At 38.3% G+C, this 15,854-nt stretch overlaps 1 protein-coding gene across 2 annotated transcripts in view; it reads right to left on the bottom strand.

Annotated features, from left to right (window-relative positions):
* SCFD2 (sec1 family domain containing 2) overlaps positions 1–15,854 on the bottom strand; it is a 514,139-nt gene that overhangs the window by 256,579 nt on the left and 241,706 nt on the right. For both annotated transcript variants that reach the window (XM_055111552.2, XM_003806459.5), the window contains one exon: positions 15,515–15,764. In XM_055111552.2, the coding sequence (XP_054967527.1) occupies positions 15,515–15,764 (250 nt within the window). The remainder of the gene's footprint in view (positions 1–15,514; positions 15,765–15,854) is intronic.

Genomic DNA, 15,854 nt, shown 5'->3' with positions numbered 1-15,854 from the left:
TTACCAAATACATATTAAAATACTAACAGTGGTTTTCTCTGGGTAGTGGGTTTATAAATTAGTTTACATTTTATTCTGTGTTTATTAAAGAGCAAAAGATCACACTGAAAATCCTGACTTCACCACTATACAATATATCCATGTAACAAAATTAGACTTGTGTCCCATAAATTTATAAAAATTTTTAAAAATAACTATAACATCTTTCAAGTATTCTAAAATAAAAAAGTATGACTTCTGTAATAAGGAAAAATCCAATTATAAATAATCCATCATAAAGGAAATTATAAACATAAAGAGAGATGTTTTTAAGACACTGTTTTTAGGTTTTTAAGACACTAGAGGAAATTCCATACAATTATTGTTAGGCATACAAAAAATCTTCAAGTAATTGTTTAGATGTCAGTGACATTTTCATCTCTTTATAAGTAAAATATCAAACTCACTGTGAGAGAAGACAAGATACCTCTATTTTTAAAATACAGAGATATAAACCTGGTTCTTTAATGAATGCTCTTATGGTAGACGTATCTAGTTTTTGTACATTGGTATCCCTTCCTTTGTGGAATCACTCCAACTGTCAATCTAAGCGGCAGTTGTGGGACTGCCAATTGCAGTGCTACCCCACTGACCATTTCTTCAAATCCCTTCCCCCATCTCCCCTCTCCCTCTACACACACACAGTTATGGCCACACGACTTTGGTTTGGCCAAAGGGTATCCCATCCCCCTGGCAAGTGACTGAAGGTCAGTCAGCTTCCTTTCCTGGGACTGATCTACAACCTCTGGAAGAAAAAACCCTCTTTTTTCATGGGTTGCTATTCTAGAATGACATAAACCAAAAGTGGTTGGGGGTGATGAGGGGTTATACAGAGGCAGTTGTGATAGGAAAGGATGAGGTCAATAACTAAAAGGAAGAAAATGCATAGAACACTAACTAAAAATGCAGAGAATATAACTAAAAGGAAGAAGATGCAGAGAACACTGATCATGCTGTTGGGCGCCTGCCCCAACTCTCCTAAATATAGCTCTATCTCTGGCAAATATCTCTATCTACATGCAAATATAAAAGGCAAACACCAACCAGAAAAACATATTAGCAAAATATATGACTAAGAATTAATAACTGTAATAATCCAAGTGCTCTGATTTTAAATCATTAAGCATAAAATGAATGATTCAGCAGAAAAAAAGGAAAAAGGCAGTACCAACAAAATGAAATTTATATGTGGGCTCTACTTTGTTCTTTATGATTCCAAATTTTCGACAATGAGAATTTATTACTGTAATAATAGATAAAAAAGCTTAAAGGCATTAAAATATAAAATTATATTTAAGAATGTTGCCTGGGATCAGTAATGCAGGACGAATCGGTGGGTATGCAACGAGTCAGAGATGTCAGATAGAAGGCCATGGGCCAATGGGTGTCTGAGATAAAGAGGCATCTTTAGAGAGATCTGAACAGTGTATCAAAGGAAACAGAAATGGGCTGCAGGGAGGTGCTGCCTACCATGGGGGTGAAGGTGAGTCAATGACTCCATTGCTTCCCTCCTGAGATGATGGTGTGACCCTGAAAAAGACAGATAGTACTGAGGAAGAGCTGATTTGGAAGTGGATGAGGGAGTATATTGATTCAGATAAAAATAAAAAGCATATGAAGCTAGAACCATAGAATGGCAGAGAAAGAAGAGATCTTAGATTTGTCTAAAACAAGATTCTCATTTTATGATGAGTATACTGAGTCTGCAGCAAGCTCAGTGACTTGCAGGTTACACAACTGTGGGCATACTTAGGAGTGAAAATTCGGCCTCCTCCCCGCTGTGCTCTTTTCCACCACATCACATCATCTCTCCAATTTGATCCATAGCTTTGTGTTCAAGAATACTACTCTTCTGTTCCATGCATTCCATCTCTTCTCTTTCATGATTGAGAAATATGTATTGTATCTAATGTAGAGTTAACAAGAGTCAGTAATAGCTAATCTCTTAAACAATTCATTGAATAATTACAAACACAATTATTACTGCCAGCATTGTCATAAAAATTGGTGATATGGACAGTATGTGTCATGCATTTGTACACATATAAATATTAGTAGAAGAAGATTCATTCCAGTGTCTCAGATAAGAATAATCATTTTTGTGATGTGGCATGGAAAAATTAAGTACTGGAGAAAGTAATTTGTAGTGATTCTTTAATATGTTAGCAAATTACTTAACTAGTTAGCTACCTCAATAGGAAGCTCTAAGTATCTTTCTACATAGCTTGTGATATATTTTAAATATGTATTAAACATCTTAAACTTCACTGATACAGTGTTTAGTAATATGTGCTATGGGTAACTATTTTAATATGTTGGATAGTAAAACTAAATATAACGGTTCCAACGTTTCTCCTGGGAGTGATTTTGGCAGACATATGTTCTTCGTCAGAGTTTCCAGCAGAAATCTTAGAAATCAAGAGAAAAAATAGACCCTATTATACCAAACAACGTTGCAAACCACAATAGAAAACAAGTATTTAAAGCTGTTTTTTGTTTTCTTTTGTTTTGTTTTGGCAGCCCTGAAATAACAAATCTGAAACACTAGAAATGAAGATGTATTCTGTAATGGAAAAGTCTAATGCTGGCATGGCACAATAAATGAGAATATTTAAATTAGAAACAAGAGATTAGGCAAAATCCTTTCTGAAATGAGTGTTCCCCCTACACCCTGAAGTTTTCCTTTAGCTGAGTGGGTGGATTTGACAGTCATTGTTTTGTACACTTTCACTTACTGTAATGAGTTAAAATTTTCATTCAAGTGTGGGTGACATGAAAGCTGGTGATGGATGTGTAGAATCAGTCTTCCAGTTGCCATAGCAACATCCTTGTCACCACCAAGCCAGGAGGTATGCTCAAGGTTTAAGGGACAATTTTTCAAGGAAAAGATTTTCAAAATCCTGAAAACTGTCTTTCAACTGGAATACTGTCCTGAGGAGCAGAAATATGCAGGTATACATATCCTGAAATTTGATGAATTACTGAGGAAAAACTGTGGGATGAGAGAAGAATGCAGAGGTGATAATAAGGGAAGCATAAGAGGAAAAATTCTTATTAGCTCCTTGTCTTTTACAATTCTCTGTTTGAGGCCGGGTGCGGTGGCTCATGCCTGTAATCCCAGCACTTTGGGAGGCCGAGGTGGGTGGATCACAAGGTCAGGAGATCGAGACCATCCTGGCTAACACAGTGAAACCCCGTCTCTACTAAAAATACAAGAAATTAGCTGGGCGTGGTGGCGGGCGCCTGTAGTCCCAGCTACTCAGGAGGCTGAGGCAGGAGAATGGCGTGAACCTGGGAGGCGGAGCTTGCAGTGAGCCCAGATCGCGCCACTGCACTCCAGCCTGGGCGACAGTGCGAGACTCCGTCTCAAAAAAAAAAAAAAAAAATTCTCTGTTTGGAAGTACTTCATATGTTATAAAGAAGACTCACTTTCTACAAGGCTGGAGAAAATTACTTGGCTAAGTATGAAAAATGCTTTGTTTGAAAGACATAACTTCTCAAACATAATAAACAAAACGTCCATGCCTTGTGCTAATGGAGATGAAAGCTTTTATAATTAAGTGGTAGCCATGAAGAACAATAATAATTTTATATGGTCTACATTAGACCCAGACTTTTCCAAAGAAGAGAGATAACATAAACAAATCATTGCAAATAGATTTTTACTACTGGTTGTAGAATGTGGTCTTGTTTTACTATGGATAAGAATACATACATGGTTTCCTTTGGAAACTAGAGCTAAAGACATTAACATGAGCTGCCTTCCACAACCCAAGGAAAAACAAATCCTCAACTCCTTCCTCATTCACAGTTGATAAGACTCTGCTCTGTTAGATTTCTAGTGGGGAATGTAAGAGAACCCCAATTGAAAGCTCACTAGACTATGCCTACCTTCCCAGTGTCTTTAAGAACACTGCTTTCCATTTGTCTGTCAATGAACATTTAGGTTGTTTCCATAGCTTGACAATTATGAATAGTGCTTCAGGGAATACCAGAATGCCAATATCTCTTTGAAAAAATGGACTATTCATTCAACCTTAAAAAAGAAGAAAATTCTGTAATATGTGACAACATGGATGAACCTTGAGGACATTACAGTAAGTGAAATATGCCAGTCACAGACGGGCACATACTGTATGATTCCATTTATATGAGGTATAGGTAAATTCATAGAATCAAAGAGTGAAATGATGGTTACCCAGGGCTGGGGTGAGGGGAACTGGGGAGTTGCTTGCTAATCAATGGGCATAAAGTTTCAGGTATGTAAGGTGAAAGAGTAGAACTTATTCTACTTATTCTGCTGTGCAACGTGGTGCCTATGGTTAACAATACCGTATTGTACACTTCAAAACTTAAGAGGGTAGATCTCATGTTAAGTGTTCTTATCACAATAAAATAAAATTTAAAAAAAAAACAGTGCTTTTTAAACCAGACCTGTCTTTCCTCATTTGTTATACATGGTTGAATTTAAACAAGGTAATGAACAGGTGAGAAAAATAGAGAAGAAAAAATTTAGAGAAGAACTAAAATCAAAATTTTTAAAAAGTTGATGATAATTTTTAAAAAGCGTGGTTCACTACAAAGGTAATTTATACATTTTATGCAAATAAATGTGAAGCTTTTGATTATTCCAATTCGAGTAACAGGAATCTCTATACCATTATTTTATGTCAAAGTTTTGGGAATTAAATAGCAAAGGAAGCACAGATATAGCTGTAGCTAGAAAACATACCATCTTGACAGAACATGAGGAGAGCCTCACACTTTTCCATAAAACTTACTTTTCACATTCTAGTTTCTTAAAGACCTAGAACTCAATTAGTGCAATTCCTACCAATGCAGAAGGCCCAGTGTCAGTCAGTTCCTCATGCTGGGAAGCTCTTCTCATGGAGTAAATCAGACGTTCTAGCTGGCTTTAGTTTCCAGAGATGTCTGCCTTGTATTTAACCCAAAACTGCCTCTCAGCCTTTTCTGTTCAATAGACAGAGTTCTATGAGAAGCCTACTTCCACTTAAATGGTAACTTTATAGAATCTATTTGAAAAAAAAAAAAAACCTATTCTACATCACTAGTAAACTTAAGCCAGATTAAAATGTAAACAAATGTAATTTTTTTTTTTTAGTTAAAAGTAATCAAAAAAGGAGATCATTGGGTACTTTCCCTTGCTTTCTGATAAAAGTACAGGGCATCATTTTATCCATCTGGAGATCTTTTAGATTTCTAATAATTTCTAGAGTTAGAAATTCAAAATCATTCCTCTGTAATCAATGCCTAAGGCGGGGGCTCTAGAATAAAGACTGGAAATTGTTAAGTCCACAAGCTGAATTCTGTCCCCCAATAAGATTTCTTTGACTCATGTAATGTTTTGGAAAATTCACCAATTTCTTAAACTTTGGTGATTTCAAATTTTTAAAAATCCAGATTCCTGGTTTCTTGAGAGATGGCAATACCAGGCTCATGCTTCCCTGGCAAAAATAAGAGGATCTCAGGCCAGGCGTGGTGGCTCACGCCTATAATCCCAGCACTTTGGGAGGCCGAGGTGGGCGGATCACAAGGTCAAGAGATCAGAGATCGAGACCATCCTTGCCAACATGGTGAAACCCCATCTCTACTAAAAATACGAAAAATTAGCTGGGCATGGTGGTACGTGCCTGTAGTCTCAGCTACTCGGGAGGCTGAGGCAGGAGAATCGCTGGAATCCGGGAGGCAGAGGTTGCAGTGAGCCAAGATTGTACCACTGCACTCCAGCCTGGCAACAGAGCGAGACTCCATCTCAAAAAAAAAAAAGAGTATCTCCAGTTTGACACAGTCTCCACCACTCCCTATTGCCTCTTTTAGTAAGACTATACATCCCTGCCATTTATCATTGCATTTTCACTGTTGTTTCCCCAAAACCTAACCTACTTTACTTATTTATATTTCTTGCTAGCCTCTGTAAATACCTGAGTTTGAGATTCCTGTGCTAACCCATGATTTCAACCATTTTTAAAGTATGAAGACACAATATAATTATGCTTTTGATACCTGTTAATTGAAAAATGGGAAAAAATTATGCAACTTCAGCACTGTCTTTAAATAAATTTATCTTTTATAAATCACAACTGTATCTACAAATATTTGTATATTTATATGCGAGAGTAATATTTAGTTCATGGATGATACATAAAGCACACATGAAGCAGTGAACCTTTGCACTAAGTCTTACGTTTTCCCAGGGATCCGTAAGCCAAAGGTTGGGAATCACTGGTCTAGTAAAAGGAATTCTGGACTGGGAATTGGGAGACACAAACCTTAGTCCTATCCCCTCATTGAACAGGCTATGATTGGTGATTTGAGGCAAGTCAAATAACCTTTTGTGGCCTCAATTAACCTTGTTGTCCTCATGAGCAGAGCGAATAGACTAGATAATTGTTGAGAACATTTCCATCAATAAAACACAATAATATTATGCCTTATGACTCCTTTTACCTACCATAAAAACCCAGACATCCACAAAACTCCCAAAAAGTATACTTTGATGGATTAAAGGAAAGAATTGCCATGGAAAACCTGAAAACACAATGAAAACTAACTCTACCATTTCCAGATTTAGACACAATACCATATTGTCTGTCCCAAACCATGTTTGAAAAACTAGTAGTGTATCTGCAAATAAATTCTCCCAAAGAGAAGTTCATATTACAGATACATTTCACTTGAATTCAGATATTTGGGCTACATTTATTAGACATACAAGTTTATGGAAATCAGCACACAACTACTAAGAGTCAGAGTCAAAACCAGAACCCAGATCCACTTGACTCCGAATCCTGTGCTCAGAGCCTCTACATTCTATTACCACTGTCCCAGGGTTTCAATGCTTAGAGAGCTTAGACTAATGCTAGGTACATAAATGTGGTCAATAAATATTGATAATCTGAGAATGTTTATGATATAAGTCCAGCACACAATAGATCATTATTTCAGTATACACTGTAAAAAATTTTAATATTATAACTGTAATATTAAAACACTGGGCATCACTCCAACTCACAGTATCTTGCCTTAGAATTTCCTCTGTTAGAGAAGTCTGTAATTGTAGCAAATACAAGTTTCCTACCTAATGTACATTTTCACCTTCTATCTTCTAACAGAATCCTTACTTTGTTTATGACAAATATACACCCAGTTACAATATACACTCATCAGATTCTCTTGCAGTCAGAGGTTGCCATGAAACCGAGATCTAGCCAAGGATGCAAGTCTTCTGAGTGGGGCTTTCAAGAAAGCTATTGTTTTCCTAATAAAAAAAGGACAGATTTGGCCAGTATATGCCTTTTACCTTCATCCTTCCTCACTTCTTGCCCAAAGCATGGACACTTCTCCCTGGAGGGGAAGCATCCAGCGCATGACCATGATGATAAAAACCACACCTAGGACAGTGAAGGAGGAAGTCAGAAAGAGCATGAATTCTGTCTGGACTTCTTGCTTAGAAAAACAAACCCCAGTTGTTATGCTAATATGGTAAATTTTTCAATGTATACAACTGGGTATCCTAATGCATATAAAGCTATAGTAATTGATAGTCCCAAATTATCAACAGTAAAATAAGAGTTTGATAAATGTAAATTACAGTTCTTAGGGTATTATCATCATGCCTCTATCATGAACCACTGCATAGATACTTTGAGTTATTCATTCTCTAGCTTTACACTAAGCCTAAACAGATCTAGCCCTTGTTGACCTGGACTTTAAAGATACTATAGAAATACAGGGAAAATCAATGAGTAATAATGTGAGTAAATCAATGAGTAATAACAAAACATGCTTAGCAAGACAAATTTTTCCAAAGTAGTTTTTTGTGTCAAAAAGTAATATTAAAGTCTTGTTTTCCTTTGTTTCCTGATTCAGAGCCATCTGACCAATATACCCTAAAGCATTGGTTTGCTCCTAATAGGTCAGAGGTGTGCCAAGCTGCTGCTTCATCTCAGTCCACAGGTCAACTGGGTAGGACCTAGACTGGCCAGAGCCCCCAGGGCTGGTTGCCTTTGTTCATAAGAGTCTCGTCCACTTACCTCAATCTACTATGCAAACATTCTCATTGTCTATGCACATGATGAGAAAAGGGTGGGGAAGCACTACCCTATATGACAGCTAGATGCTATCAAAATCATAATGGTGGTGGGAGAAAAATAGCCTATTTATAATACTAGATGGACCAAACATTAGTTAACACACATAACATCATTTTATTCTCAGCAAAATCAAGAATGGTCAATAGGGCAGTTACGTTTATATCAAGGTTCAAGGATGGATGATTTGCCCACTAACACTCACTGCTGAAAGACAGCAGAGCCCAGACTTTTAAATCAAGAATTTCTACATCCAAACACTCCACTTTTTTTGATATACCTCTCTATATGATGACATTCCAAGTTTACACAGATCTTTAAAAATAGTGTTTTGATTTCATTCTCTGAAGAAAATTCAAATGGTTTTCTTTGTTTTCTCTTGTGACTGCCATGCAAACACTAACGTATGTTGAAACTGATACTCTCTTAGAACTTAGCATGACTGAGAAAGCATAACACTAATCAACATACTTGCCTGTACCAATTTTCTTTTTACAGCTCCCTACCATTGAAAAGCAGAGAGCCAACCCTTGTCATTTTGTGTGAGTAGAAAAGTGAATTTTTGCCCACCACGCTAGAAATCTCCTCAAAAGTATCTATGAAAAAGTGAACAGAATAAAAGTAAAAGAGTATGCTGCCATTGAGTATGCTTAAATTTTTGTTTTGTTTTGCTTCATTTTGTCAGAGATTTGTATTGCCTTTCCATGCAAGGGAAGAATATACAGAAATTAAAGAAACTGTCAAAAGTAAACTACATATTTAACAGATGAAAGAAAATCCCTCTCCCCCTCCCCCTCCCTCTCGTCTCCGTCTCCCCTTTGCACGGTCTCCCTCTGATGCCGAGCCGAGGCTGGACTGTACTGCCGCCATCTCGGCTCACTGCAACCTCCCTGCCTGATTCTCCTGCCTCAGCCTGCCGAGTGCCTGGGATTGCAGGCGCGCGCCGCCACGCGTGACTGGTTTTTGTATTTTTTGGGAAGACGGGGTTTCGCCATGTTGGCCGGCCTGGTCTCCAGCTCCTGACCGCAAGTGATCTGCCAGCCTCGGCCTCCCAAGGTGCCGGGATTGCAGACGGAGTCTCGCTCACTCAGTGCTCAATGTTGCCCAGGCTGGAGTGCAGTGGCGTGATCTCGGCTGGCTACAACCTCCACCTCCCAGCCGCCTGCCTTGGCCTCCCAAAGTGCCGAGATTGCAGCCTCTGCCTGGCCGCCACCCCGTCTAAGAAGTGAGGAGCGTCTCTGCCTGGCCGCCCATCGTCTGGGATGTGAGGAGCCCCTCTGCCCAGCCGCCCAGTCTGGGAAGTGAGGAGCACCTCTTCCCGGCCGTCATCCTGTCTAGGAAGTGAGGAGCGTCTCTGCCCAGCCACCCATCGTCTGGGATGTGGGGAGCGCCTCTGCCCCGCCGCCCTGTCTGGGATGTGAGGAGTGCCTCTGCCCGGCCGCGACCCCGTCTGGGAACTGAGGAGTGTCTCTGCCCCGCCGCCACCCCATCTGGGAGGTGAGGAGCGTCTCTGACCGGCCGCCCAGTCTGAGAAGTGAGGAGCCCCTCTGCCCGGCAGCTGCCCCGTCTGGGAAGTGAGGAGCCCCTCCGCCCGGCAGCCGCCCCGTCTGGCAGGTGGGGGGCAGCCCCCGCCCGACCGCTGCCCCGTCTGGGAGGTGGGGGGCGCCTCTGCCCGGCCGCCCCATCTGGGAAGTGAGGAGCCCCTCTGCCCGGCCGCCACCCCATCTGGGAGGTGTACCCAACAGCTCATTGAGAACAGGCCATGAGGACGATGGTGGTTTTGTCGAATAGAAAGGGGGGATGTGTGGGGAAAAGAAAGAGAGATCGGATTGTTACTGTGTCTGTCTGGAAAGAAGTAGACATAGGAGACTCCATTTTGTTCTATACTAAGAAAAATTCTTCTGCCTTGGGATGCTGTTAATCTATAACCTTGCCCCCAACCCCGTGCTCTCTGAAACATGTGCTGTGTCCACTAAGGGTTAAATGGATTAAGGGCGGTGCAAGATGTGCTTTGTTAAACAGATGCTTGAAGGCAGCATGCTCCTTAAGAGTCATCACCACTCCCTAATCTCAAGTACCCAGGGACACAAACACTGTGGAAGGCGGCAGGGCCCTCTGCCTAGGAAAACCAGAGACCTTTGTTCACATGTTTATCTGCTGACCTTCCCTCCACTATTGTCCTATGACCCTGCCAAATCCCCCTCTCCAAGAAACACCCAAGAATGATCAATAAATACTAAAAAAATAAAAAAAAAGAACAAAAAGAAAAAGGGATATCATTTAAACACAGTATGTAGAAAAGAATAATTATTGAATCTGTACTGGTCTTTAACTTTTACACTTTGATCTTTAATTCTGTTATTGTGATTGAGTCCAAAGAAAAATAGTATGAGTAAAATAAAAAGAACAGCAAAAATGCTAAAAAATATATATATATATATAAATTTTAATCCACAGGGCAATCACCGTCAAGAGATATTATTAAAATAAAATTTAAGTTTCCTAGCCTTGTTTTAGAAAGCTGGGCAACCAATAGATTTCAATGGCTTGAAGTGATACTTTAATTTCTTTATAACAATGCAGAAACTAAAGAGGATGCATTCATAAAAATAGGGAGGTATGGCAAGATCTATAAGTAGCTAATACAGACAGATTAATAAGCATAGGCAATATCTAACATATTAACCAGAATATTAATTCTCTGTTCAGAATACAAGAACATAATGGGATGGTTGAGCATGCACGGCATAAAACGATATATGTAAGCAAACATGAGTTACAGAATATAATACATGAAATGGTTACCACAGGTGAGGTTGTGGCAGGTTTAGAATATCATGTTTAAAGACATGGGCTACAGATCCACAATACCTGGGCTCAATTCCAGGCTCTACTGTTTATCAGTTGGGTGATGTTAGCACACTTAAATTTTTAGTATACAAAAATGGTTACTTTCTTGATCCTATCAACAGTTAAGATGGTAATGGAGGGTAGCCAATCATATACCCAAAAGATACAGTCCTGAACTCCCTAATCCTTAATGTTGAAATCCTAAAAGATCAGAAGCCCTAAAGCTGAAATCCTAAACATTGCAATCCTAAAAGTATAATTCTGGAAAAAAAATTTTTTAATCTTTAAAGATATTTACATTTTTAAAAGGTGATTTATTTGATAAACAACATGACAGAACATTCCATAAGCCACTTTACACAATAAAACAGCCAATGATAATCTATATTTTTGTAAGCATAAACACTCAGGTATACTAATGACAGTCACAGAGGTATAACAGTTAAGATGAGAGGAAATATATTTATAGAGAAATAGGGTCAAAAAGGGAAATGTATACATATATCCCTCTAATTGGTAATTGTGTGCACCCAGCTTTACGTAACTGCAATCATCTGAATTACTATGATGAACAACCTCTTGTCTTTTGACAAGATTGATCAAAAACCAAAATGGCTGAGACAGGAAAAAAACAAAACAAAACACACAACGAGTCACTACCCACAAGAGCCAAGATTTTGAGAAATTTTGTCTTTCACAAGTGCAGATGTATGAAAAGGACACCTCTTCATTTACTGAGGAAGTTTCAATGCTTTTATATACATGTACAATGCTTACACACAAAGTCAATGTTGTGATAATGTACATTTGTGGAGTCAAATTTGAAAAAAAAAAACATTAAATCAGTTAGAACTCTTTGAAAGTCTCTACACATTTTATACCTCCAATTTATACTGGATGTTGGTAACATGGCTCAGGCTGAAGAAGCCTCAGGATTCTGGGGATCAGTGATGTAAGTTCTGGAGTCTAAAGTCCAGCAAGCCTGGAGTTCTGATGTCTAAGGCAGCAAAAGAAAAGTCTGTCCCAGCTCTCAGAGAAAGACCAATTTGCTTTCTGTATTATTATAGTTCTATCCCGGCCCCAGCTGTTTGGATGCTGCCCACCAACACCGAGGGTTGATCTTCCCCACCAAATCCACTCAGGCTCACACACTCATTTCCTCTGGAAGCACCTTCACAGACACACCCAAAATAATGTCTTACCAGATTTCTAGGTATTCTTTAATACAGTCAAGTTGACAAGTAAAATTAAGTCCACAAGTCCACCCCTTGTCAACTTGACAACCATGCACATCTTCTTAAACCATACTTAATTTCCAAATAAAGACAATAACAAGAAAATGGTTCCACCAAACATGATTCAACTACCCTGTGTTTGTGATTTTCAGGATTTTAGATGTTAAGAACTTAGGCTTTAGGGATTTTGATCTTTCAGATATCAACACTTGGAGCTGGTGTTCAGAAATGTGTCTTTTAGGATTATCCAAACCTATAAAACTAAAGCACTATATAAAAAGTAGAATTGTTATTAAATTGTTAATCGATTCCTTATTTTCAATAATTCTTTTTAACCAAATTTTCATCAACCACAAAATGTGCATGAGGCATACAATAAATTTTGCCACTCAGTAACAAGAAAGCCAAAACTGTACATCGGAATAACATGAGTGCAAACCTTATGCCAACTTTCCAACAGCAAACTGTAGGCAAGTTCGCTGTAAAAGCCAGGCTAACCTAGTTCCAGCACACACAAAGCACATTTGGAAGGCAATTCAGTTTTTCAATATATACTGGGATATCCTTTCCTATTCTACAAGACCGAGTCAGAATCACCACTGCCCCAATACTATGCTTTTTATCCTGAGATGTAAATCAATAATCATTTCAGCAGCTAAGTGAAAACACAAATGCTTCTTTTCAGTACATTTTTGATTTCTCAACATACTTAGTAAGAGGTATGTCTATACTGGCCAAGTAAGTCTATCTTCAGAAATAAAGTCCTATTGGTCTTCACAAGGGCTGAAAAAATGTGTGTGTGTGTTCCAGTGGTAAGTTTGAATATGTCAAATTTATTTGACATCTTCTTTACCCTGTTTAAAGTGTATATCCAAAGTTAATCTAAGCTGCAGCGTGTACTTAGTATTATAAGATATCTCTAAAACTTAAAAATATGCTAAAATTTCCACAAATTCTTAATTTTTAATCTTTAATTTCTGAGTATACAAATTTTCCTAATATTAGTACGAATGCACAGAAGTATTTTAAAAGCAAGAACATGCAATATCCTAAGCAACCATAAATAGAGAAACTAATTAAAAAATGAAGTGCTGGGCCAATGAACACCTTGAGTGAATATCAAATGAATATTCTTACAGCATGATTTCAGTTCCAAAAGTACCATAGCAACATATAAATGTTTAAAAAAGCTATCCAAATAACCTAGGTTAAAACATGTCATCTTGTTATCTGTTTCCAAAATTATGCTTCTTAGGAATAACTTTTAATTAAATTCTCCTAGCATTCAAACCTACTTTGAATCCCAGCACTCTTCCAAGCACTGTATAAATCATATTAAAACTTTCTAAGTTGATATTTATTGATGGCCAAACACATGCAATCACATATAGTGTTATACCTAATGAAATGGCTTTAAGTTTTTCTTAAATGGATTTTAAGTTGGCAAATAGGTTTTATACTAAGCAAGAAAATGTTTCATTTCTGTGGAAACTTCATTCAATTCCCATCTTGACAGGGTTTCATTTCCTATAACCAACCATAAGAAAGGTCAACAGTGGGCACAAAGTAAAGTTCACATGCATGAGAGACTAAGGTTTACAGCTGCACATTCTGCTCCCGAGAAGTCTGGACACTTCTCCCAGAGAAGCCCAACAGAGGACAAGAGGAAAAGATGGAGGATATATAAGCAGCCTCAGCTGCAACTTCCTGAATGAAGAAGTCTTCATACACCTAAACATATACACACACACACACACACACACACACACACACCAGCAAATGAATGGAAATGTGGTACATTTTTAAAGTACTCACATTTCACATAGAACTTTTAATAACTTCTTACTTTCAGATAGACACAGGCTCAATCCATACGCATGGAAATTAGCTTTACACAAAATATAAATAATGAATTTGATACAAAATAACATGAATGCCTTCATGAGTTATATTGCAGTTATTATTGGAAGTGAAGGTAGTTAGATTTTATGATGTTTAATCATATTTCCCTAAAATTAGCAGAACCTACTTTACTGGGATGTTTAGGTATTATTCTGGATAATACCAATTAATTCAAATTCAAAATAAAATAAGAAAAGTCAAAATATAAGGCTGGGCATGGTGGTTGACAGTTGTAATCTCAGCACTTTGGGAGGCCAAGGAGAGAGGATCGCTTGAGCCCAGGAGTTTGAGATCAGCCTGGGCAACACAGTGAGGCCCCATCTCTGTTTAATTAAAAAAAAATACACACACACACACGTAATATATGTGTGTATATATGTGCATGTATATATAAGTATATATGTTATATGTACACACATGTGTGTGTGCATGTGTATATATACATATACATGTATATATATGGACTTATATATGATATATATTATATGTACACATACAGATATATATACTGGACATATAGATACAGGTGTGTATATATATACACACACAGGTATATATACATTGGAAATTGGAATATATATATTTTTTATATATAATATATATATAATATATAAAAACACTACTGAAAATGGCAATTTCCAATCCTATAATATTGTGTAACATCTCAAAGAAACAGTTTTTAAAGTTTGAAATGACAATCTCACAGAGAATATATCAATAGGAAACTCTTTGAATAGGATGTACTACATTTTATTTTTCCTTATAGATAATACTCTGTATTTTGTTATTTTAACAAGGTCTAGGCTCTAAGGAATATTAATTAGACAAGCAATTAGAAGAGAGGCCATGTCACTACCATGCCATTGCAGAAGAATACTGCAGTGGAAACCTCTAATCCTATAGGCCAGGGGTCGCCAACCCTGGGCTGCAGACAGGTACCCGTTCATGGCCTGTTAGGAACCGGGCACAGCAGGAGGTGTGCAGTGGGCAAGCAAGCATTACTGCCTGAGCTCCGCCTTCTGTCAGATCAGCGGCAGCATTCGATTCTCATAGGAGTGTGAACCCTACTGTGAACTGCACATATGAGGGATCTAGGTTGCATGCTCCTTATGAGACTCTAACTAATGCCCGATGATGTGAGGTGGAACGGTTTCATCATGAAACCATGCACCTCCATCCCTGTCCCCTGATGGCTGCCCTTGGTGCCAAAAATGTTGGGGACTGTTGCTATAGGCTGGCTAGCATTCATCAGGCCTCATGAAATTCCAAACAACTCCAGTGAAGATGGTTACCTCCACTTCCCAAAACAGTATTTATTTTGAAACCTGTTTCATGTATCAGTGATGTTTGTGTCCAGTATCTTTGTTAGACACTCACCCGTAATTTTTTGCAGCAAAGGTGACAATTCAGATTCCTCACAGAAGACCTGAGCCAATGCTTTCTTGACTTTTTCTTCTGCTTCACACAGGTCTTTGTCCACCGTGAGCTCTCCAGTGACAGAATAAATATATATGAGAAGGATCAGCAGTTCCTCAGGGCTGTAGTCCTCATTGGTTCTCTGGGTTACAGGCTTAATCATGGGCAGCAGCTGATTTAACACAACGGACATTGCTGACTCCCCAATGCTCTAAAATAAAAAATGATATGAAAATATGTCAATCTTGTATAAAGACATAATTTATGGATTACATTAGTCGAATGATAGCTTTCAAACAAG

The sequence above is a fragment of the Pan paniscus genome, chromosome 3 (assembly GCF_029289425.2).
Source record: "Pan paniscus chromosome 3, NHGRI_mPanPan1-v2.0_pri, whole genome shotgun sequence".
Lineage (NCBI taxonomy): Eukaryota > Metazoa > Chordata > Mammalia > Primates > Hominidae > Pan > Pan paniscus.
The sequence above is the reverse complement of the archived record's forward strand: the minus strand, read 5'-3'. Positions and strand labels throughout refer to the sequence as shown.